The sequence below is a fragment of the Nerophis ophidion genome, linkage group LG18 (genome assembly GCF_033978795.1).
Source record: "Nerophis ophidion isolate RoL-2023_Sa linkage group LG18, RoL_Noph_v1.0, whole genome shotgun sequence".
In the NCBI taxonomy this organism is placed as follows: Eukaryota; Metazoa; Chordata; class Actinopteri; order Syngnathiformes; family Syngnathidae; genus Nerophis; species Nerophis ophidion.
In genome coordinates, this window is record NC_084628.1 from 22,235,936 (window position 1) to 22,262,913 (window position 26,978).

General features: G+C 38.9%; 1 protein-coding gene across 3 annotated transcripts in view; it reads right to left on the reverse strand.

The window, feature by feature from the left end:
• tyw1 (tRNA-yW synthesizing protein 1 homolog (S. cerevisiae)) overlaps window positions 1-26,978 on the reverse strand; it is a 101,897-nt gene that overhangs the window by 26,255 nt on the left and 48,664 nt on the right. For 2 of the 3 annotated variants that reach the window (XM_061877641.1, XM_061877640.1), the window contains exons 12-14: window positions 26,028-26,205; window positions 25,248-25,383; window positions 13,215-13,325 (exon numbers count right to left, since the gene is read on the reverse strand). In XM_061877641.1, the coding sequence (XP_061733625.1) occupies window positions 13,215-13,325; window positions 25,248-25,383; window positions 26,028-26,205 (425 nt within the window). Of the gene's footprint in view, window positions 1-12,551; window positions 12,903-13,214; window positions 13,326-25,247; window positions 25,384-26,027; window positions 26,206-26,978 lie in introns of those variants that run through there. The other variant, XM_061877642.1, reaches the window with a different exon arrangement.

A 26,978-nucleotide genomic window follows, 5' to 3' on the forward strand; every position in this document is an offset into this window, starting at 1 on the left:
GGTTTTGTTTAGAAAAATTCGACTCAAACATTTATTTAAGTCAAATACAAATAAGGCAACAAGAGAAGTATCCAACACTTCTCTTTTCTAAAGTTAATCTGTATAGCAGATATGATCATCCAAATCAGGGTGTGAAACATACAGCGAACAGGTTTTATCCGGCCCGCAGGATGACATTGCTAAGTATAAAAACAACCTGAAATTTTTGGATGAAAGAAACAGCTGTTTCAAATGTGTCCACTGAATATCGCAATAGCAATTCTTTGTATCTTTGTAGATGACGCTACATATGTACAAAATAAACCACATGATGTCAGTATATCAGTCGAGGAAAGTGATCAAACTATATAAATATCAATCCATCCATTTTCTACTGCTTATTCCCTTTGGGGTCGCTGGTGCCTATCTCAGCTACAATCGGGCGGAAGGCGGGGTACACCCTGGACAAGTCGCCACCTCATTGCAGACTACATAAATAACATACTGTAATTGGATTTTGAGATAATATTTTTATCTTGATGGACTGAAAATTAACACCAATGAGTTGACTGATGAACAATATCACATAATTTATTCAGAGAACATAAATAATGACAAATAAAGATAGAATATTATTAACTGTAACATGTAAGTGTAAAAACAAAAAATAACGGCATTATGATTTGTACAATTTCACAATGGGCTTGCTCCATTTTTAAACAAAGAAAACAATCTAAAGTTGTCTTTATTTTTAAGGTATCGTGCCGTAAATTTACTAATCCGGCCCACTAGGGAGTAGACTTTTCTCTACGTGGCCCCCGATCTAAAATGAGTTTGACACCCCTGATCTACATCAACAATAAGATTTGCCTGAGTGCCTGGACAGGACAAAAAAGAAAAATATGTAAATATATATGTATTAGGGGTGTGGAAAAATCGATTCGAGTACGAATCGCGATTTTCATTTTTAAAATAAATGTTTGTTTTTTTTAATCAATCCAACAAACCAATACACAGCAATACCATAACAATGCAATCCAATTCCAAAACCAAACCTGACCCAGCAACACTCAGAACTGCAATAAACAGAGCAATTGAGAGGAGACACAAACACGACACAGAACAAACCAAAAGTAGTGAAAAAAAATTAATATTATCAACAACAGTATCAATATTAGTTATAATTTCAGCAAAGCAGTGATTAAAAATCCCTCATTGACATAATCATTAGACATTTATAAAAATAAAAAAAAAGAACAATAGTGTCACAGTGGCTTACACTTGCATCGCATCTCATAAGCTTGACAACACACTGTGTCCAATGTTTTCACAAAGATAAGATAAGTCATATTTTTGGTTCGTTTAATAGTTAAAACAAATTTACGTTACTGCAATCATTTGATAAAACATTGTCCTTTACAATTATAAAAGGTTTTTTAAAAAAAATCTAGTAGTCTGCTAGCATGTCAGCAGACTGGGGTAGATCCTACTGAAATCATATGTATTGAATGAATACATAATCGTTTTGAATGGGAAAAATATCGTTTTTGAATCGAGAATCGCGGTGAATCAAAAAAAAAAAAAAATCGATATATAATCGAATCGCGACCCCAAGAATCGATATTGAATGGAATAGTGGGACACCCAGAGATTCGCAGCCCTAATATATTATACATATATACTTTTTTTTTTTTAAAGCCTCTTGAATGAAAGTGCTGAGTAGGCGGGTAATGAAACTGTTATCCTCAAAACATACATATTCAAATGTTTTCTTTTGTTGATTTGATTTTGTTTTAAATCGATCAAAAATCGTTACAAAAAAGAATCGCGATCCATTTGAAAATCGATTTTTCAAATGGTAGTAGTGCAAATATTCACGAGAAAAAGATGAGACAAAAAAACAAAGTGCAGATTGTCTCTGCAAACAAATGAGGAGCTTGGAGTGGATTGACGAGCAAACAAGTGTTAGCTGTGTTAGTTGTAATATGGCAGCAAGGTGCAACGCAAGCAATAGTCTAAAACACTTCATTAAGGTAAACACACACATACACTCGCAGGCTTGTCAGCGCTCCTAACACAGCAACACATTACTTCCTATCGTGTACTCTCCTCACAGCCACAAATATCCGAGGCGCACAACACAACACAAGAAGCATAATTGTGATGCATCACAGCACCTGTCCAAACACCTACAGGAGCTTTCCTCAGGCACTTCCACAAAAAACACCAGGCTCCCTCACGAGAGAGAAAAGGGGAGCCGCTGTGTCCCAACACATTAGGACACTTTGAATTATTTACTGTCATTTGTCAGAGATGTGAGGCTGCCGTTGGCGGCAGTCTTTCATCATCATTTGGGCCCTTCCGCCGAGTGCTTCATCAGCCGCTAACGCGGCGCTTGATTACCGCCGCCGTCCAATCAGCAGTGAAATAATGCCGAGGCCCGGGCGAGCAGGCCGGGCTCTGCACTCGGCCAAATGAGGCCAGCCTGGGGGAAGTAATAGGCTGGGGCGGCCCAGTGGAGAGTCCAGCGAGAGAATGGCGAATGAAATGTGCCCTTGATTATGAATGAGAGAGTACACGTTCCCACGAGAAGCTGCCTCGTGAATTCTAACAAAGCGCTTCACCTGTTCTTTTGCTTTTGTAATGAGATGGCGGCCTCAAACACACACACACACGCACACACAGACACACGCACACAGATAGCGGAAAGACTTTGTGTGTGTGTGTGTTAGTTTGTAGGTAAAAAAGCAGTACTGCTAGGGATGTATACCATTAAGATTTTATCGGTATATTCCTTATCGATACAGGTATTTAACGGTACTTATTGGTACTACATGTAATTTGTGGAAATAAAGATGTGGAAAAAATGCATCGTAATTAAACCAGACCATAACACCTCCAACATGATGTAGTGTAACATCTCAGAGCAGGGAAGTCTTATCAACACCTTTTTTAAGTCTTAAACAAGTCAACTATGTGTGCAGTGCAAGGTGAAATGTAGTTACCGTGTTTCCTTGAATTGCCGCCGGGGCGCTAATTAATTTAAAACCTCTTCTCACTCCTGCGCTTACCAAAGGCATGGGGTAAAAGTAAGCATGCGCTAATTATTTTAAAACCTCTTCTCACTCTGGCACTTACCAAAGGCATGCAGTAAAATTGTTAAAGTGAAGTAAGCTTGGACCTTAAATCCTACTGAATAGCTCTTAATCTTTTTCCCTTTATGCGATTTCAAATTACCGGTATTGAAATCAGCCTCCTCCATTTTGAAAATGATGACAGGAGAAGTGTCGCTCGTGGAGTCACGAGTTTGACCAGGCGGTAATACTAAGCATGCGCTAATTATTTTGCAAAGCGAGTTTGACCCGGCAGTAATTCATGGCAGGCGCATACTATATGCCGTGCGGCAATTCAAGGAAATACGGTATGTCATCTTCTTGTAAAAACCACACAGATTCACCACTTTGTTTTGATTCATTACAATTACACTCAGCTGGAAGTAATATTTATATACGGCATGCATGTGCAAAACGTTAAACCTTTCACGTGATATATCATAACCAATATATAAATCAATACAATTATCAATCAATCAATCAATGTTTATTTATATAGCCCTAAATCACAAATGTCTCAAAGGACTGTACAAACCATTACGACTACAACATCCTCAGAAGAACCCACATAAGGGCAAGGAAAACTCACAAACAGTGGGCAGGGAGAATTCACACCCAGTGGGACGCCAGTGACAATGCTGACTATGAGAAACCTTGGAGAGGACCTCAAATGTGGGCAACCCCCCCTCCCCCTCTCTAGGGGACCGGAAGCAATTAATTAGCTTGTTATGTGGGTGTGCATTTTGTAACAATAGGAATAGGTTTTTTAGTTTATGTTGCACACGGGCGTATTTGAATGACGAACCAGAAACCATATTGAGTGTTGCGGTACCGATGTATGCGTGTGTGTACTGTGTAGTGTGTATTATATCAATAAAAAGAGTCAGTGAGCAAATGTAATGCTCGATCATCCAGTTTAAAGTCAAGAGACAGAAGGCACTGAAACTCTTTTGAGCCACGTCTTAATGTCGTCCAAAATAAGGCTGCAACAACTAATCAATTAAATCGATTAAAATCGATTATAAAACTAGTTGGCGATTAGTTTAGTCATTGATTCGTTGGATGTATGCAATGCGCAGACCCCCCCCCCCCCCCCAAACCTTTATTTATAAACTGCAACATTTACAAACAGCTGAGAAACAATAATCAAATAAGTACAAAAAACAGTACAAAACAGCGCCAGGGCGGCGCTGAGGCTACGTCTCATGTGGTGGCAGTGAGCCAGCCAATGATGTGTCGTGCAGCTCACGTGACCACGCCGTCACCTTTGCCTGGAGACATTTGGAAAATGGCGAGGGAAACAGTACGGATAGTTCAGCGGAAAAACATCTCGAGGTTAATGCTTCCATGGAGAAAAGTGTACGACCTAAGTCGTGCAAAGTGTCGGAACACTTTACTTTAAAGACTTCAAAGAAGACATGTCCTGCAAAACAAGCAGCATGGACGTCGCGTGGCACGGAAGTACAACATTGCTTCGGGAGCACCTGAAGGGAAGAACTCACGGTACGTAACTTTTTTAAGTCCATAGTCCGAGTATATTGATCCATTGTGTCCGTCTTTGTGTGTTTTTAATCTTGTGTTAACAAGGAGATTTTTTTTTTTTTAAAGAAGCACAGCAGAAACTGTTGTGTATTAACTTTCACAGTGTTAGGAACTTTTTGGATAGTGGACGACTTCATTTTCTGTGTTGTTTTGAGTCGCAACGGGCATTCATAAGTTCAGCTTTTTTGTGAGTAACGTTAACGTTATGTCTTTGTTGCAACGCAGGGCTGATAATGTGTCTCCGGCACATTTGACTCCGTTTTCAGAGAGAAAACGCATGTTTACCAATTTCGGAATAAGCGTAACGGACAGAAATATCTCAGGTTGGTTTCATAATGGGTCAATGTAGCCGGGCCGAATAAAGCTACATAAATCTATTTAGACTTGAGTGACGCTTTAGTATAACTACATGTTATGAAGGTGCTGGAATATTTCATGCTATTGTTCAGAGATAGCCTAAAGTGAATCCTTTATTATTCAGAACAGAAACGTGTACTATACCTGATCCAGTTTTGATCTGATGAGTTACATTTCTGTGTTGTTATTGGTGTATTCTGCAACTCCAATGTCCATTTATTTAATTTAGCTGTTTTTTTAATGTGGTGGCGTATTTGTCTTTTACGTCAGAAATTATTAATTAAATCAACTTGGTATGTATTGAGTTACATTTAATGATGCTAGTATGTACGTTCATTATATGGTTTCTCTCATTACAGAAAGAAACAAGCCAGCATTAGAGACTTGGTACAAAGGAAGGTGTGCACACCACGGCAAGCGGCTGCACTGACTGATGCTATCCTGAATATGTTGGTAACTGACATGAGGCGTCTATCAATGGTGGAGGATGAAGGTTTTAGACAAATGATTCACGTCCTCAACCCCCGTTACACTCTTCCCTCGAGGAACCATTTTACCAAACTGATGGAGAGGAAGTACGAGCGGACATTCCATGCAGTGTAGACTGACATAAAAGCCACCCAGAGCAAAATTGCTCTCACTACTGATGTGTGGACAAGTGTAGCCTACCTTGGCAATACATGCCACTACATTGGAGACAAATGGACCATGAAATCAATCTTCCTTACACCCATGCCACGAGAGGAAAGACATTCAGCATCCAACATTGCAGAATGGTTGGAATAGGTAATAGCCAGGATTGAAATTCCCCCAAGCAAAATTATTGCTATTGTGCAGGACAATGGTGCACTTTATAAAAAAAACAACATTTTTGTATCACTTGCCTTGTTTCATTTGGCAAGTCGAAAGGACATAGTGCTAGTATGCTGTTTTTTAAAATAAAGTATTGGAAAGGATAGAAATGTGGTTTGTCTCTTTTATCCGATTATTAATTGATTAATCGAAGTAATAATCGACAGAATAATTGATTATCAAATTAATCGTTAGTTGCAGCCCTAGTCCAAAAGCTGCGCACTGGAGTTACGTCAGACGGCAACCAGAAACCGGTCAGTCACAGCAAATGCTATCTTGCTTCAAAGCAACTTTATGGATTACTAGAATTTGCAATTCCAGTAAGAATTGCGTATAAATGCTTGATGTGCGCAAGCCGCCGATTCGTGTGATCAGAACAGAAATGTTTGAATGACCATGATGAGTGGGGTGTGTGGATGTTGGAACGGTTTAAATCGGATGGGAAATGTGGGATACGCAGTCCATTGTATATTTATACTTATTGTCATTAGGGAGAAAATTACCGGAAATTCCAGTGAAACCAGGATTTTTGAGAAAAGGAAAATATGTTTTGCGTTTGATGTATGGGAATCAGAATCAGAATCAGACATACTTTATTAATCCCAAAGGGGGAATTAAAATTTTCAGGACAATCCCATTCAAGATCAGACAAACATTACAGGGAGACAGAACAGGATTGCTGACAGGTCTGCCAACTTCCAGCGCCCCTTACAAAAAAGGTCAGATACAGGTAAACAGGTGGGGGGAAATAAAAAATAAAATAAATAAATAAATACAAATAAAAAACATAAATAAAAAGAGCGGTGTGGGTGGCTGGTTGAAAGGAATTGGGTTTAAAAAATGCAAAAGACTTTGAGAATTTGTGGGCATTGTAGAACTATGAATACATCCATACATTTGAATAGGAATGTCCTGGAAATGTGGGACTTTCTGGAAAACCTGAATTTTTTGAAAATGTTGGTACTAGCACAATTGTCCTAGAAGATTTGAATGTGGGGGGGCTTCACGGTGGCAGAGGGGTTAGTGCGTCTTCCTCACAATACGAAGGTCCTGAGTAGTCGTGGGTTCAATCCCGGGCTCGGGATCTTTCTGTGTGGAGTTTGCATGTTCTCCCCTTGAATGCGTGGGTTCCCTCCGGGTACTCCGGCTTCCTCCCACCTCCAAAGACTTGCACCTGGGGATAGGTTGATTGGCAAAACTAACATTGGCCCTAGTGAGTGTGAATGTTGTCTGTCTATCTGTGTTGGCCCTGCAATGAGGTGGCGACTTGTCCAGGGTGTATCCCACCTTCCGCCCGATTGTAGCTGAGATAGGCACCAGCGCCCCCCGTGACCCCAAAGGGAATAAGCGGCAGAAAATGGACGGATGGATGGATTGATTTGAATGGGTTGGTGTTAGATTTCTCGGACTCGGTTGAAAAATGTTGACGTCGCAACGGTTTGAATTGAGAATGGGTATTTTGGAATTCCTGGAATTAGTACGAAAATAAAAATGGTGATGTTGTTGTCCCAACTAAGAGGAATGTTTTGAAGGTGGAATGGTCAAAAACGGTTAAAAAATGTGGTCTGAGAAAACTTTCCAGCAAGAGGGGAAAATAGAGCTTTCGAAAACAGTGAATTCTGGGAATACTTTGAATTTTTTTGGAACTTGGAAAATGGTAGAAGGATTGTCTAAGGTGAGATGAGTGTGTGGATGGTTGAACAGTTTGAATCGGTTGAGAAATGTGGGAATTGAGCATGTTCGAAAAATGGCCCTTTAATTTTCAATGGGAAAACTGACCTGTAATCTGGGCCATTTTTCACGATTCCTGGTCGAGCCAATGGTTTTGACACTTGAACGGTTACGATGAGATGAAAACTGTGGGCTGTGGCTCCCGGAAAACTTTTGCGGCACAATAATGATAACAAGTAGATGATTTTTTGGTGTAGAATTGTACATTTGTGAATGCTTGGGCATACAACCTCAATTTTTTTACTTTTTTGAGAGGATTATTATTTGCCTGTGGATTAATGGATCGCTATGTGGGCGGTTGATAAAACGCAGTTGTGAGTTAAGTGCGTTCACTTCAAACTGACAAGGCATGCGTGACTTTGAGGAACTTTTGAGGGGGAAATGTTGTGTTTCAAACTTGTGTGTGATGTTGTTTCCTTATTTGTCATTATTCAAAACTGATTTTAATGTGTCGGCGTGTCATAATTACGTCGGTCAGCTGGAACAAAAAATACCAAAAAGCAGTATCTATAGTCCAGAATCTTCACGGTCCTCATGGACCAACCTAATTAGGAACCGGTACCAAAACAATATCGGTACTCAGTATACATCCCTTAGTACAACTACTATTTGCTTCAAAAAAATGTCCCATGTGAAGCTTTAATTATGTTAGAATAGCCCACTGGCTTGGGTGGGTGTGTAGCAGGGTGAAACAGTATGGCTGATAATTTTGTAAAATTGCAGCCTTAAATTATAAACCATAAAATGAAGCGACATCAAAGCAATAAATAAAGCACACTCTTAATGTTAATAAATCCATTTTATCTGACATGCCTTTGCAACTGCCCTTCATCATACTCAGAACCGTAACATAAAATGATTAGCCAACTCAAAAGACTTGTTGAAAAATTCCAATGAATAAATGATAAGCTACTGATAAGCCAAGCCAGAGATGTTTACTGCACCATTTGCGATGACTCATGCATTTCTGAGCATCTCCGGCAGCATATATAAGTTATGGGCGTCCATAGGATGCCTGATGCCTTACAATTGGAGCCAAAGTTTCAGGAAAAATAGTCACAGCATAACACAAGGAAGATGCATCATTTCATTAACGTAATGCAGAGCTATTTTCATACTGGAAAGCAATACTTAAAATGAGTCCACAAAGCAAACCAAAGATGTTTCATTTAATGTAATTTATTATTTAATGTAACATGAGAGAAATAGTTGTGTGCACGGTGGAGGCATTAATCGTTGCGCGTCACCAAACTAAGAAAAATCGTCACGTGTTCTTAGTCTGTTGACTTTTGTATCTTTATTATGAACGGGAAAAGTGAAACGAAATTAGTTGCGATGCCGCAAAAAAAAAATTTCACATCACACACGATTCTTATTTATTACGATTCTGAATCAATCCAAAATTTTCAAGAATTGATTTCATGAAAAAAGCACTGCCACGCTTACTCACTGCATGTACACAAGCTAAGGAGGAGCATTTGTAACCTGTAACCGGTTTTAAAAAGGTTTTGTTGTACTTTTTCCACCTAATAATATATTGTGAAAATCGGTCTGAATGGAGCATCATATTGAATCAATCCGGTTTTAGGTTGGGCTCTTTGGGTGGCTGGGGATGTACTTGGGCTCCCACACATACTGGGAGACAAATATATTGTACATACAAACACATATACAGTGGGGCAAAAAAGTATTTAGTCAGCCACCGATTGTGCAAGATCTCCCACTTAAAATGATGACAGAGGCCTGTAATTTTCATCATAGTGTGTACACGTCAACTGTGGGAGACAGAATGTGGAAACCAAAATCCAGGAATTCACATAGTAGGAATTTTAAAGAATTTATTTGTAAATTATGGTGGAAAATAAGTATTTGGCCAATAATAAAAAATTCAACTCAATACTTTTTAATATAACCTTTGTTGGCAATAACAGATGTCAAACGATTACTATAGGTCTTTACCCGGTTTGCACATACAGTAGCTGGTATTTTGGCCCATTCCTCTGTACAGATCTTCTCGAGAGCAGTGATGCTTTGGGGCTGTCGCCGAGCAACACTTTCAACTCCCTCCACAGATTTTCTATAGGGTTGAGGTCTGGAGACTGGCTAGGCCACTCCAGGACTTTCAAATGCTTCTTACGGAGCCACTCCTTCATTGCCCGGGCGGTGTGTTTGGGATCATTGTCATGCTGGAAGACCCAACCACGTTTCATCTTCAAAGCTCTCACTGATGGAAGGAGGTTTTGGCTCAAATCTCACAACACATGGCCCCATTCATTCTTTCCTTAACACGGATCAGTCGTCCTGTCCCCTTAGCAGAAAAACAGCCCCAAAGCATGATGTTTCCACCCTCATGCTTCACAGTAGGTTTGGTGTTCTTGGGATGCAACTCAGTATTCTTCTTCCTCCAAACACGATGAGTTGAGTTTATACCAAAAAGTTGTATTTTGGTTTCATCTGACCACATGACATTCTCCCAATCCTCTGCTGTATCATCCATGTCTTCCATTTTCTGATAATTGCTCCCACAGTTGATTTTTTCACACCAAGCTGCTTGCCTATTGTAGATTCACTCTTCCCAGTCTGGTGCAGGTCTACAATTCTTTTCCTGGTGTCCTTCGACAGCTCTTTGGTCTTTGCCGTAGTGGAGTTTGGAGTCTGACTGTTTGAGGCTGTGGACAGGTGTCTTTTATACAGATAATGAGTTCAAACAGGTTCCATTAACACAGGTAACGAGTGGAGGACAGAAGAGCTTCTTAAATAAGAAGTTACAGGTCTGTGAGAGCCAGAGATCTTCCTCGTTTGAAGTGACCAAATACTTATTTTTCACCATAATTTACAAATAATTTCTTTAAAATTCCTACAATGTGAATTCCTGTTTTTTTTTTTTTCACATTGTGTCTCTCGCGGTTGAAGTGTACCTATGATGAAAATTACAGACCTCTGTCATCATTTGAAGTGGGTGAAATTCCACAATCGGTGGCTGACTAAATACTTTTTTCCCCCACTGTACATGCACACAATTCTTCATACATATATACATACACACGGACATTCCTTCATACATAAATACATACACACACACCTTGGTACACACGCTCGCACATGCATACACGAATAAATACATCCACACACACATACACTGTACAAAGATACATACATACATACTGTACTTAAGCATGCATAGAATCACGTTTCATCAAAAATATATTAACATTGTTCCCCCCACCCAGGAGAAGCTGAGTAAAATACGGCACACTGATAATAAAGCTTCACCTATTTTTACTCTCACAATTTACAAGGTAACTATAGAGTGCTTCTTTTTGTTCTTTCCATTCATCTGCTTTCTTTTCTAATTCAAGTTTTCATTACATGTATGTATTGTTGCATTCGAAACAATTGTATTGTAGATAATAAAAGTTATTATTATTATTATTCATTATCAATAGTGTCATTTCTATTGGTATTTTTATTGTCCTTTTTATAGTGCAATAATGTTCATTGTAATTTCTGTGTTATTAATATGTACTTCACTAACTGCTTCTTTGCTATAATTTTTCATATTGTAAGTGTACATATCATATTTGTTGATGTTGTTCTTTTGTATGTCTTACCCCCCTTTTGTCACCGCAATGTTCCCCTCTGTCTTCAAATATTAACACTGAGTCAGTAATCTTAATATTGATTTTAATTATATTTAAAAGTAATATTTTACCAATTTACAGTTAACAGGATAAACTTTGTCAAATGATATGAAAGCATGTATCAATCAAAAAAAGATAATTATCAAGGTTTAGTTCAGGATGAGTACAAAAATAAATACTAATCAAATGTACTGCAAAAAAAGGGACTCATAAAAACTGATGAAAAAAAATCACGCAGTGATAAAATTTTTTATTAGAACTAAATTAATAAGAAATACAAATATATATGTCTTTTTAAATAAACTGTCAATAAAATTTAAGCGCAATTGCAAATACAGCATCACCAGGTTAGTCATAATTCCTGCGCTGAATACATTTGTCTATGCCTTAAGATCTGGACTTCTTCTGTTTGTTTAAAATTGTCATTACTGCTACAATTGGTGGAAGAGTGTATTACAACTGAGTACCGCTGTGGCCCTTATGGACCATAACTGAGAAAGATATTTTCTCGCGACCCAACAATAGTTGGTTAAGAAACACTGAAATAATAAACAGGCTCAACCAAGAATTATGACCAAGTATACATACATAACCCTTCAGTCTACCAAAAATGAGATGAAATAAATACATATTGTCAGGTTCTCATTATGATTTCAATTCAGGGGGTGAGTGAACACTTTTTTCTCTCATTGGGGTCGTGACAGAAAATAACTGAGAACCATTATTTTTTCACATGAGTGTAAATGACATCCGAGGAACCCCTATTGTTTGGCCAAAACATGCTTGCATACAGAGGGAGACGGCGTGGCGAAGTTGGTAGATTGGCAGTGCCAGCAATCTTAGGGTTACTGGTTCAATCCCCACCTTCTACCATCCTAGTCACGTCCGTTGTGTCCTTAGGCAAGACACTTCACCCTTGCTCCTGATGGGTCCTGGTAAGCGCCTTCCATGGCAGCTCCCACCATCAGTGTGTGAATGTGTGTGTGAATGGGCGAATGTGGAAATACTGTCAAAGCGCTTTGGGCTCCTTAAAAAGGGGTAGAAAAGCGCTATACAAGTACAACCCATTTACCATTTACATAAAATACAGATATCCTTTGAAGTTGGATAATTATTAGACCGGTACTTCTCATATAGTGGGGCGAGCATGATAAGATGTCAGCGAGGGCGAGACAAAACAATACAGAGCCTTTAGCTAGGTGGCCTGTAGGTGCTGGTACCAGCAACTCAGAGAGTGGTTTGTACGGATATATTCTCAATTGAACTTCAATTTAGAGTTTGAGTGAGTATGTCCCCGAGGGGAAGGCATGTAAAAAAAAATAGAGAAACACTGCAATCAGGTAACAAAGTAAGGAGTTGTTAGAGTTTAATTCAATTCTTATGTTTAAACAGTTTCAAATCGTTATATGGCTGACTGACTGACTGACTGACTGACTGACTGACTGCATCCTCTGTGTGCGTGTCAATGCAGAGAGCTCAATTATCTGACCAAATGACGAACAGTCGCTGATGAAGACACGTGTCACACTCAAGGATGCTCGAGTTCCCGCTAAGTCAATTATTCATTAGCTTCTGCAAACATAAATAGACTTGCATGCAAGTTGTTGAATAATAAAGCCTTGATGTCTTTTTGGCTGCACTAAGAAGTCATCCTAATACTTGATTGGATGCATCTGGGCTTTTATACCTGAAATAAAACAATGAATTGAAGCTTGAGGAAGAAAAGTTGTACTTTGTGAGTAGTGACTTGTGTTTAGTTTAGTCAAGTGACTCGCTGATGCTTTTTTCATGGCTTTCTGATGGTAAATCTTTCCTTACTTAACGTTTAAGTAAGCACAGACGTTGCGTGCCAGGCTTTAGTGAGCTTGGCCAGCGGCAGTCTTGGCATTCATGGGAATCAAACATAAATGAGGATTTCTTCGTCTCTGAAGACGCGTCCGAGCTCACACACACAAACACACACACGCCAGACAAGAATCGTCACAAAAAAAGATCTTACCTTGACCTCGATGAAGTCGGGCTGCCCCAAAGCAATGAGCTCAGAGTAGGCCTGCATCTCCTCCACATTCCACGCCTTCACCAGCGTCAGCCTGTAGACCGTCCTCTGCCTCTGCACACACGTTTGCACAAAGCAAACTTTTAAAAAGTGACAACACAGCCAAGGAATGAGCAGCAGATTGAGTACAACCAAAAAGTCAGGACCAAGGGCATCCTAAAGTGTAATTTGCTATAAAAACAAACACCTTCCCCTTGGCGCCTTGCCAAGACTTCATTGTTCATTCCAGGAGCACAAAATCATGTTCTCCCTGAAACAAGCTGCAGCACTGCAGTGAATAATAAATAAATACGGAAATAAATAAAAAGAAAGAAAGCCAGCTATTTAACACAACACCAAAACAATTGGATGAGGGAATTAAGTACACTGTGAACTTTTCCCCTGGCTGGATAAACAGGAAAGAAAATAGGACTGCTGGTGTTTGAATGGTGCAGGATGACGTTGCTCTATTCTCCATAGTGGAATACAGTTATGCCATTTCAGCACTTGATTAATAAAAAAAACAAAACCAAAGGGAGGGCCAAGAATTGTATATGCATCCTGCTCTCTGAAGGCTAGGATGGGGTTGGGTGGACAAATGACTATTGACCCGTGGATTTATTCTTTTTTTTTACTTTACAGCAGCTCTATCAATGAGAAAAAGAGCTAGAGTCTTAAGCTTGAAACTCTATTTTGACGCACAAATAAACTAACAATTATGTAAAACACATTTTTTAATGTGTTAGCAACCTACGACACCCGACACATGAATGTGGCAGCAGCTTGAGATACACATGCACTCTAAAGGGGAAAGAAGGAACAGGTGGTGCAGGAGAGAGAGGAAGAGAGAGGAAGAGAGAGAGAGAGGGTGAGAGAGAGAGAGAGAGAGAGAGAGAGAGAGAGAGAGAGAGAGCGAACAGGTGGGAGAGCATAGAGAAGGCCCATGAGGAAGAAGAAAGGATATAAAACAGGTGGTACTGTAGATGACGGAGAGAAAGACGGAATGGGTGGCAGGAGAGGGGGGAATGCGGAAGAGCAGCAGTAGAGGAGGATGTGCATAATGAGGAGATGGGAGAGTTTATTTTTGGAAAGACAAGGTCTAATGTCACAGTGAAGTGCAAGCGTTCATTACATGCAAAACATCCGTCACTAAAGGGGAACTGCACCTTTTTTTGGAACAATGCCAATCATTCACAATCATTATGAAAGCCATGCATTCTAACTCGTAAATAAATGTAAATTGAAATCCGCTTACAGCTATTTAAAAAACATTTTGCTACTTCAATATTAACCAAGTATTAGTGATATTGTTATTAGAAGCGCTAACGCAGACAAACTACTTATAGCGGCGCCGTTATAAGGAGCCTGCGTACAATTTTGACATGATCTACTGGCGAGCTTATTGTAGATCATAAATCACACCTCTCACCTGGAGAGTAGATGACTGAGGACATACCCAGACATGTTGGTACACTTTGACAGCTCTTTAGGGCCTGGAAATGGCGACACAAAAATACGCAGCCCAGTTTCGTAATCTAAACGGGAATGTATGAACATCCTAGCAGTCGGCATCTTAATGACAGCAGACCTTGCACAGTAAGTGATGTTTTATTATGTTGGCTCTCATGAAGTCTGTAGTGAGTAATAATCAGTAAAGAAAAAAAACAAACAAACATTGTGACGCATTTTTTAAATTAATGGGCCACGTATGCTAAAATGATCAAAATACAGAAATATTAAATGTTATTAGAAATGTGCCCGTTACCACATTACATGTATACTTACATCATGTATATAACACCTTAATGGAGGTGTTTGGTTGTTTTTAAAGGGCTTTATAGGCGAGAATTGAGCAGCTTTCATAAGTTTCATTGTAAGCGGACTTTTGGTCGCATTTATTTATTATATAGAATGCATCAAAAAAATAACATCCATCATCATGTCTTTCATAATGATTGTGAATGATGGGCAAAATAAAAAAAAAAAAAGGGGAGTTCCCTTTCAATTTCTGCTCATGGTGCAAATATTAGACAAGGAACCCAAAACATTATTTTTTTAAAAGCCCAAAAAACACTTACACCTGTGTTACAAATAGTTGGTACTCTTATGCCAAAGAAGGAAGAACCCACAAAAAATGCCTCAAATAATTGGAAATTAACAAAAGTGATAATACAGAAGAAACTACTAAAATGCATCTTGAAAAAAATTAGGGTAGGAAAATTCAACTTTTTGGGTGAATTTTGGCCAACATCTTCTGTGTCTTCTAAATAGTGAAAAACTCTTAGCAAGAGGTGGGTAACAGGTTCTACTACTTGACTTCTCAAAAACTACTTAAATATGTTTTAGATAAAGTTTGCATACACTTGTAAATAACATAATGTCATGGCTGTCCTGAGTTTCCAATCATTTCTACAACTCATATTTTTTTGGGATAGAGTAATTAGAGCACATACTTGTTTGTCACATAAAAGATTCATGAAAGTTGGTTCTTTTATGAATTTATTATGGGTCTACTGAAAATGTGACCAAATCTGCAGGGTCAAAAGTATACATACAGCAATGTTAATATTTGGTTACATGTCCCTTGGCAAGTTTCACTGCAATAAGGCGCTTTTAGTAGCCATCCACAAGCTTCTGGCAAGTTTTTGGTTGAAATTTTGACCACTCCTCGACAAAATTGGTGCCGTTCAGCTACATTTGCTCGTTTTCTGACATGGACTTGTTTCTTCAGCATTGTCCATATGGGGTTTAAGTCAGGACTTTTGGAAGGCCATTCTAGAACCTTAATTTTAGCCTGATTTAGCCATTCCTTTACCACTTTTGACGTGTGTTTGGGGTCATTGTCCTGTTGGAACACCCAAATGCGCTCAAGACCTAAACTATGGGCTGATGATTTTAGGTTGTCTTGAAGAATTTGAGGTAATCCTCCTTTTTCATTGTCCCATTTAAAGCACCAGTTCCTTTGGCAGCAAAATAGGCCCAGAGCATAATACTACCACCCCCAGGCTTGACCGCAGGAAAGGTTTTTTTCTGTGATTAAAGGCCTCACCTTTTCTCCTCCAAACATATTTTTGGGTATTGTGGCAAAACAGCTCAATTTTAGTTCCATTTGACCACAGAACTTTCCTCCAGAAGGTCTTATCTTTGTCCATGTGATCTGCAGCAAACTTTTGACGATCCTTAATGTGTAGCTTCTGGAGCAGGGGCTTCCTTCTTGCATGGTAGCCTCTCAGTCCAAGGCGATGCAAAAAAAGCTTGACTGTGGACACTGACGCCTGTGTTCCAGCAGGTTTCAATTCATTGCAGATCTACTTTTTGGTGGTTCTTGGTTGACTCTTGATCATCCTGAAAAAATTTCTCTCAGCAGCAGGTGATAGCTTGAAATTTCTTCCTGGTCGTGGTAGTGACAAAACTGTGCCATGCACTTTACAAACAATTGTCTGCACAGTTGCTCTTGGGACCTTAAGCTGCTTTGAAATGGCTCCAAGTGACTTTCCTGACTTGTTTAAGTCAATGATTCTTTTTTTCAAATTTGAGTTCCTTTGACTTTCCCATTGTCGCGTTTGTAACAGAGTCTAATGACTGGATCACATGAGCCCTATTTAAATGGGCTCAGAGAAGTCAACAGGTGTCGTCAATCATAATCACTCACATGAAGTTAAGAGGCCAAGCCATGAAGCTTATTATATTTGATTGTAACTTTTCTACATCACCAAAATTGAGAAGGTATGTTGCTGTATGTATACTTCTGACCCAGCAGATTTAGTCACATTTTCAGTAGACCCATAATAAATTTACAAAAGAACCAAACTTCATGAATGTTTTTTGTGACAAATAAGTATGTGCTCTAATCACTTTAACACAAAAAAATAAGAGTTAACTTTTACGGATTCAAAGTTAATGCAGCTCTTGTAGCTAGCATTACTTCTCAATAGTGGCCTGAGCTGCTGTGGGCAAGACAAGTCGTGCCTCGGTGTTCGCTCCTACGATAATGTCGCCGTAGCTTGGTTAATATTCAGGTCACAGCTGAGCTGTAACTAATGATTATCTTAACGATTAGTTGACTAGATAATGAAGTGTACACATTTTTTCCAATGACTTTTAAATGCAGCTTAAGTTATTTTAGGCATGTGCTTACGAACAATAAAGATGACTAATTCATTCATAAATATTCACTTATACTTTGACTGTCCTGCTCATTAAGCTGTAACAATAATTTTTTTTTAGGATTATTAAAATGTATTCATTAACAAGAAAGGAATGGCAAAGTGCTAAAAAAAACAATTAACCTTGTATATGTATTAAGAATAGTTAAAGTGGCAGCAATGAAAACAAACAAAACAGAAATGTATTGGAAACTAAAGACAGCCATGACATTATGTTCTTTACAAGTGTATGTAAACTTTTGACCACGACTGTACATGCTGTAATTATTTATGTTATGGAGTAACACGAACATTTAAAACATGTAACATTTAAAGTATTTTGGTAATTATAAGCATTACCAAAACTTTTTTTCAAGGCACATTTATTTTGCAGAGCGCGGAGAAACGAACACTACTTCCGTCAACAACTAACCATGACTCATGGCAGACTTCATGAGAGGAAATGCTGACTAATTTGGGACAAATGATTATCCAGAAGTTTATATTTTTAGGCCTGACTATAGAAAGGATGCCCTACAAGTTTTAGAAGCTTGATGCTACTCAGATCCACCAATAGAAAAACACTAAACCATCATCAAGCAGTAGTGCTAAGCAAAATAAGAACGTAACAAAATAGTCACTTACAATGGACACTCTCACCAGGATACCAAATGACAGGATGGTTGTATATTTCAGCATGAGACTTTTGTTACGTGTTGAAAGGATAAATTCAACATATCCCTGACTCCTCAGGTACAAAATGCTGAGCAAACCAGCAGCTTGCATGTGGAGGCTTCCTAGCTATATCGTCAGCTAGTTGAGAGCTGGTATCCACAGCTTGGGTCCTGATTTTTAGTTTGTAGCGTGTGGAATTTCAAAATGGGCCAACTTCTCGGCTTATTGCCAAAAGCTTTTACTATACACTTGTGGGGCATGGTTTATAACCTAGCGCAGGGGTAGGAAACCTATGGCTCTAGAGCCAGATGTGGCTCTTTTGATGACTACATCTGGCTCTCAGATAAATCTTAGCTGACATTGCTTAACACCATAAGTAATGAATAATTCCGCTGGTAATCACAATGTTAAAAATAACGTTCAAAATATAAAACATTCTCATGCATTTTAATCCATCCATCCCTTTTCTATCGCACCTGTTCAGGAAATAACAATGTTATTAAAAATAATTAGAGACTTAATATACTCTAAAAATGTTGGTTTTACTTAAAAAATGCATGCCTTTAGTTGTATTCAGTGTAAAAAAAAATATGATATGGCTCTCACGGAAATACATTTTAAAATATTTGGCTTTCATGGCTCTCTCAGCCAAAAAGGTTCCCGACTACTGACCTAGCGTTAACGTTTCCGGATTCAAAGTCAATGCAGCTCTTGTAGCTAGCATTACTTCTCAATAGTGGCCTGAGCTGCTGTGGGCAAGACAAGTCGTGCCTCGGTGTTCGCTCCTACGATAACAATGTCGCCGTACAGTAGATTGGTTAATATGCAGGTCACAGCTGAGCTGTAACTAACGATTACCTTAACGATTAGTTGACTAGATAATGAAGTGTACACATATTTTTCATTGACTTTTAAATGCAGCTTAAGTTATTTTAGGCATGTGCTTACGATCAACAAAGATGACTAATTCATTCATAAATATTCACTTATACTGTGACTGTGCTGCTCATTCAGCTGTAACAATAATTTTTTTAAGGATTATTAAAATGTATTCATTAACAAGAAAGGAATGGCAAAGTGCTAAAAATAATAATTAACCTTGTATATGTATTAAGAATAGTTAAAGTGGCAGCAATGAAAACAAACAAAACAGAAAGTCTAACATCCTCTAAAAAAAAAAAAAAAATTGTAATGATGCTTACAAATCTGCACACAAATATATTGACTTTTGATCAACTTTTGACAGTTTTCGCACTCTAAACGGTTAGTGTTCATTATTGTGCCTTTTCTTATGGCATTGTAAATTGAGGCAGCTTTAAAAAGTACCTGAAGTGATGTAGACAAAGTTTAGCTGGCTGACTTTGGCTAAAATAATAGTTAAAGGTTTTTTTCACACAACTTCGTTTCACACTTGTTAGCTAGCTAGCAAGACACAAGCAAACGATCTTACCGAGGTTGAGTCCAAAACCTCTCTCCAGGCGTCCGACATCAATGCCTCTGCTGTAAATGCTTGGGTATCACAGATGTACTGCCATACAAAAAAAAGGTCCGCTTTTTGCAGAGTGAGCAAAGTATTCATGTTTTTAACAATAGGAAGAAATGTTCTCACACTTTATTTGTTAGCACTGGCGATGTTCTTGCGAGTGGTGGTGCGGACCCGCCTTTTCCCGTAAAAACATTGTCGAGAACTATTGTCAACAAATATAGTTGTGTGCGACTAATGGATGCAACCATGGCTTGACCCGAAAAATAGTAGAATTCCCATTACCTAGGTTGTTAGCACACAGTTTTTAGCGATTTAGAACACACAGGAAAGGAAAATACATCTGTTCTTGTCTTACATAAGGATGACTGAAAAAGTTCCCAAAAAAGTGCAGTTTCTCTTCAACCTGTTTTTTTGTTGGACAACCTTTTGAAGCAATTACAGCAATCAAGCGCTTCCTGCCACTCGAAATGAGATTCCTGCATCTCTCTGTAGGTAATTTGGCCCACTTCTTTTGAGGTGTGATGGGTGCCTTTCTCCAGTGTGCATGTTTTGGATTTAAATCTGGGCTCATGTACGCAATGTCAGAATGATCTAATGTCCCCCATTAGCTATTCTTCTTTTTGGCTGCATATTTTGTGCCCTGCTCAGAATAAAGAATGCCTGTGCCACATGCAGCAAAGCAGCCTAAAAACATTCATGTTCCACAGTAGTTGTGTATGCCCAAAACACTAGTGGGGGGTTGTGTGATGTTGCAGTAAGAAAGTGTCAATCAGTCATCAGTAATTGGAGTCTGACAAGCTGAGGCATGATAGACTTGTCAACAATCTGCTCAACGTCAGAAATCAAAGAGGCTGATGACAGTTCTCGGCAAAGAAGCGCTAAAGAAACGCACCCAGACATTACCATGACTTTCTCACTTACAGAGTACTGAATCTCGTGGGCAAAGCCGTCTGCAGGACGCAGGCTGTGATAATGGACTTTGCTTCTATTCTTTAGCGACAAAAGGCCAGTGAGGTCAGTGTGTCCGACCTTTATCCAAGTAGTCCCGCAGGACAGCGATACATTGTAAATAGAAATGTGCACGGCCACACGCTGGCAGAGGCTCAGCTGGAAGGAAGACACAAAGTCAACGTTTTAAGCGGATCAATGAAAGGCAAAGTGGCTCGAAAGGCGAGCAAAGTGTTCTGACATTTAACGTCTCACACGTCCTTTGTACGTCTACCATTTAAATTTGACTGAATTAACACGTCTCCAAGTAGGTGTTTGCAAATACTTTTGTACAACGGGTTCTGACTGCATGTGAATGCTTCATTTAAAACGCCCCCAAAAAATTAATGGAGTAATATAAACGCTAGTATTGCAGCACAGTTAACATTTTACACAAAAATCATTGCGTTATTCTTTTAGCACTTGTAAGAAAAGGGATGTGCACAAAAACTCAATTCCATAATGGCACCAGTGCCAAAGTAGTAGTAACCAGACCAGAAAAATAAGTAACTATCAGGGCTAAATTAATGCAGTCTCAGCCACCTGCAACAAGTGCTCGTAGTAACACCTTGTAAATAATGTAGCGTCCCAAAAGAAGCACACAGTCTGATGCGCTTTTTTAAACTTCATTGTCGACCTTAACACGCCAACAGCAACCCTCAAAGCACCACTAGCCAGTACCCACCACCACCACAACACCTCCTCTTTGTGCAATCTTACAGCCAATGAGGTTGCATTCTTGAACCCATGAACCATGAATCAATGTTACAACACAAAAGTTACATTTTGCACGTTCTATATGTTCTTTATTGCTGTAATAATTAAGACAACTTGTTGTGGATTTTAACTTTTAATTTTTTAATGTATTACTTAGCTATCATTTCATTTACATAGTTGAATTATAACAGTTAATAGTCTATTTAACGTGACTGTCACAAAATTCCGTTCGAATATGAGAAATAAGATAATAAGAGAAAGTTTTAATAGCGATATATATTAACAAGCTAAAACAAAAACAAGGACAAGCTAAACTGTCCTGCATGCGCTGCTCTGACAACACACGCACACACAGACAGAACTCCCTTTGGTGCCCTCACAAACAATCAGAAATCACAAACTAGCGGTTCAGGCACCGTTTAAATAGCATTGGCACTGTTTTTCCGGTCGGTGCTCGTATCTGTTAAAATGTAAACGATACCATTCCAACTATCTAGAATATCTATGTAAACGATACCACTCCAACTATCTAGACTATTTATGTTGTTAAGTCTATTTCAGACGTTCCCATTTTTTCATTACAACATGTACGAAAAGGAGTAGAAAGAAGCAGAGCTTTTTCAATCTCACCCCTTTCCCACTTCATAGCAATTACTAACACATTTGTTCACTTCCTGTTCTCTTCCTATAATCAATTTTAAATCAATTAATTATACAACAATTATCATAAATAAATAGGTAAGTGAGTTATAAATCACATAATGAGATGACCAAAATTATCTCCCTTTCAATAAGGTTCAAAATGTTTATCAGAATTATTTTTCCTTTTACTTTGTAAACAACTTTTGAGTTCGAACAGTGTCTTAAAGGTGATCATATTAGTATTTTGTTTGACTTCTTTACTTAATCTAGTCTATAATTTTTATTCCACATACTGATATACTAAAACTTTTAAGTGTTGTGCGTGCATACAAATGTTTTAAGTTGTGACTAGAAATGTCTGTTCTAATGAGCTTTTATGATAGCCACAGTTTGACTACATTTTGCAAAATCTAACCAATTTTTTTACCAAAAGTACATCTTTTAAGTTGCTTTTAACCCATCGTACATCATACGTCACAGGACATGTCAGCGGATCTTAGTCCGAGGACCGTCAAAGACAGCAGCGTCACCATAAAAGTCCTCATATTGGAGATCGACCAATTTTTTTTTTCAGTTACCGAATATTATTAGCCAAAGAGTCTGATAACCGATATATGGAGCCGATATACAGTATATTTGTGGTAAAAGTTGTTTAAATATGAACGGAATACGTCAGTAAACAGCTGGACAAGGCTTCAAGTTGTTTTTTTAAACAGAATTTTTTGAGGAACTCTCGGACCAGTAGCGACATCATTTTTATTGTGGCGCTAATATTGTGGTCAATTTAGCTGCGAAAAACATCAGAGAATTTCACAAAAACCTTTATTAAGTTTTGTTTAAGACAAGCCTTAACATTTGCATTTCAAAATGTAGGAAATGTACTCGGGAAAATTCGTAAAAAATATGGGATTTCTTTAAAATCTCACCATTTACTCGATTTTATACAATTTTATAGCAGTTTATGGATTTATACATAGTAAGGTTTCCTCCTGATGAACCCTGAAATATAGCGACCATTAAAAAAAAATAAATTGTAGGCTCCTTAACGTAGATTACAGTTGAGACATCTTTCAAGATGGCAGACATAATTTCTTCTTGGATGTTACAGAAAGTATGAGGATGAGTGAGCTGCTGCCTCTTCTTTATTTTCATAATATGTCTCCTATTTGTCAATATATTTACACAAAAATTGGATTTTTGGCAGGAATTTATTATTTTTCATCTTAAAGTCTATCCATGTACGTATGTTGCGTTGTTATTTGACTGAATCACGTAACACGACAGTCGACGCTCTCCTTTAATGAGCCCACACTCTTTCCTGTGGACAGAGGCTTGATCTTTGCAGGAAGCAAAAAAAACAAAAATGGAACCGGTACGACGAAGGAAAAGAAGGAAAAAAAACGGGATTTCTCAGCAAAATATGGAAGTTTTGAAAGCTAAGCAGAAGAGGTACATCATGTACAAAAGACAAACACTGAACGAGAAAGAGAAAGTCAAGGGGGCGGTGGGCTTAGCCTCACAAGTGCTGCAGGGAATAAAAAAGGAAACTATTCTCATTGTTTATAACCATCGACTTGAATTTAAAAAAAATACTAAATACTTGCATCATATGTGTATTGCTTGTGTACTGACATGTGACTTCTTCTCGGAAGTGAAAACCAGTGGTGGGCAACGAAGCTAAGGTGGCTGTTGTACACCAAGCAGCGTGTGAACTATCAGAGTACAAAATAAGATAAAAGCAAAAAATCGAACAATGCAATGGAATAGATCCCTATACTTCATTGTCGAGTGATATCAAGGATTATGCATCTGTTGTTTTCTCAGAAATATAGAACTATTGTGCTCCTGACATCATTCTACACAACCAAACAGATGAAAACTCGGAAAATCATGGAGGTCTACAGCTTCTTTGTGTGTGGCTAGGTCAAGAAAATTGGTATCAAGACTCTCTCGGATAAAGATGCATAGTTTTTGCTCGGGTAAAGTTGAATTTCATGATTTAACTTGGCGTCTACTCCCAAGCCTGTTGCTGTTGCACACTCCGTTTACAAGTAGCGTGTTTTTTGCGTCTTTATCAAAATATAACTACGGATGTTAACATTGTGTATGAGCTGAAAGATTCATTTATGATTGCTGCCTTTGCTAAAAACGTAACTCCTTTAAGTTTCGCTCACATTGGCTTTCTTTTATTTAAACTCGCCAGGTTGGTGGTTTTCTAAACACTCGTAGCAGGGATGTGTTTAAGAAATCCTAATACTATCAAGATAATAGTTAAATGGGAAATAATGACTGTTAAAAGTATATCAAACAAACCTTTAACGATGTGATCACTGCAAACCATACTTGCCAACCCTCACGATTTTTCCGGGAGACTCCTGAATTTCAGTGCCCCTCACGAAAATCTCCACCCGGACAACAATATTGGGGGGGCATGCCTTAGAGGCACTGCCTTTAGCTTCCTCTCTCACATGTTATCTTGTCCACTTTTCCTCCGTAAAAACAACATGTCGGGCCAGCCACATAATACATGCTGCTTTTACAGACACTCATAAGTGAAAGCAAGCCATACAGGTCATACTGAGAGTGGCCGTATAAACAACTTTAACACTGTTACAAATATGCGCCACGCTATGAACCCACACCAAACAAGAATGACAACATTTCGGGAGAACATCCGCACCGTAACACAATATAAACACAGCAGAAGAATTACCCGGAACCCCTTGGAACTAACACTTCCGGGACACTACAATATACACCCCCCGCTACCACCAAACCATGCCCCCACTCCCACCTCAACAAACTCCAACCCCACCCCCCAATCTCCCGAATTCGGAGGTCTCAATGTTGGCAAGTATGCTGCAAACTCATGCATTCTTCGACTCTGCTCACTTGGGCTGGAGTGTGAGCTGCATGCTTTTTTCGTCGTTTTGTAAAATCTTGCGCTCTTCCGCATTTTTTGATTATCTCTCAAGGAACTCTGAAGAAATGTTAATCCTTTTCACTATTTGAACGACTCGTAGAGCCGAAAACAACACAAGCGTACAGAATTTTTTCTTTGTGAAAGGCTAAATGGCGCCTACTGCCAATTGAGAATAGAGCTAGCTTGATCACCACACAAATTTACGTGACGTCCGTAAAATCCAAACTATATATTGAGTCTGCTGATGTAGTTCTTTTATAATTGTTAAATAAAATAAAAAATAGACAGATACCGATACACGTCAAAATGCCCAGCCGACTACCTCACGTGTTGGCATCACACTTAAAACTGCTAAAATGTAACTTAAAACAATGCCAGTACACTCTAAGCTTATTTCTAATGGAGCGTTTAGATGGGCTTACCTTCTCTCCCAAGGCCTTGAGGCTGTCAAGGAAGCGACTCCAGAAGTCCTTGAAGAGCGGCCTGTCAATCTTTTTCAGGCTCTCCTTGGTGCTGGCATCTACACTCACGTATAACTGGGTGACTGGCACAAGGGTCCTGGAAGTAAGTGCACAGTTAGAGTTTATTTGAATGGTTGTTGTCATCTATGAATGCTTTCTACAGCTGCTGTTGGTGCGTGCCATTGTTAGTGTGCCTGTAGGGAAGCTCTGTGTAAAAAAGGATGTAGAAGTGGAGTCGCTCGGCGGGAGGTTAGAGTTGCTATATAGCATTTTAGAGAAATTGTGTTTCTGTCACACAGCAGATAAAAACACTCCCCGCACAAAGGCATGAATTAAACACTCTTTACTGAAATAACTTCATGGCCACAAAGCATTCAGAATTAGGAATTAGGAAGATAAGATGAGACCCTTTGCGCAAAATGAAAAGGAATTAGAAAAAAAACAATCATGCAAATACTGGAAAATGTTATAAAGCCTCAAGCCATGGAAGTCGGTTGAACTTTTTTTCTGCTCAAAGCGCTTCAAAATGTAAATTCACTTTTGTGTTGTTGCGGTTGTTTGAAAGTCTCAAGCAGTGCGGATAAAGTTTGCTGGTTTGAGGTAGAGCTGCACTTTAATTGCAAAAAAACTGAGCATTCCTGCAAGCAAGCAAACACTTGGATGTGTCTTTCATCCCAATTCATCACCGCCTGCTGCAAAGTTCAGAGGCAGAGTCCTAACAAATGTGGTGTTTGCAGCTACCTGATTTCCTCTGGGAACTGAGCGTTTGTGACCAGAAAGGTGGAGATGTGGCGTGAATGGAGGAGGCGGATGAAGTCGTTGATTTCAGGGTACATGATTGGTTCGCCCACCAGCGACAGCGCACAGTGCCGGGCTGACAGGCCCTCCTCGTAGCGCTCTGCCTTCACTCCGGGGACACCTGGACAAAAGAGCGGTCATTGACCTTGTTTTATTCTTCAAACTGTAACAATAAAACTCAGTAGGTAGTTCCTACCCTACACGTTCGCTTGAGTGCACGATGCAATCGTACGGGAGAAGTATATTGAATTTGCTCAAATAGAACATGAACAACAGCAGCAGGGCAGCTCGTTTACCAGGTTGCCAGCATCTCAATATCCATCTGATACAGAGTAGTTACAGGGTCATACATTGGTCATATTTAAAGTGCTAATGTGTCTAGGGACGTATTTCCTGAATTTATAAACATAATAAAAATGTAAAAGAGGAAAAAAGATTTTCTGATAATTAAAAATCTTGATGTAATCATTGTAGTATCGACTAGATACGGCTCTTGTACTTGATATTGTTATAATTGATGTGGACCCATTCCTTTGTTTACATTCAGGAGCGCTAGCTTATTCCTCTTCCTGCAAGAATGATATTTGTAAGAAACGTTATTTCTTTGTTGCAATGGAGGCGAGGGTTAGTGATTTAGAAGTAGCTAAAACACAACAGAGTTAGGCGCTAGCTAGCTATTAACTAGCTATGAGGACAAGCAGTAGAAAATGGATGGATAGATGGATGGATGTTTTAAAGCACCACTTGCAGGACAGCGCTTCAGTGTTTATAGCTCCACCTTTATCGTTATGTTTGAAGCCAAAATATGTCCATTATCCATCTTGTCTCTAAACTGTTTCTTCATGCAAAAAGTGCAATGTGTGCGTGTGTTGACGAACAAGCGCCAAGGCTTGT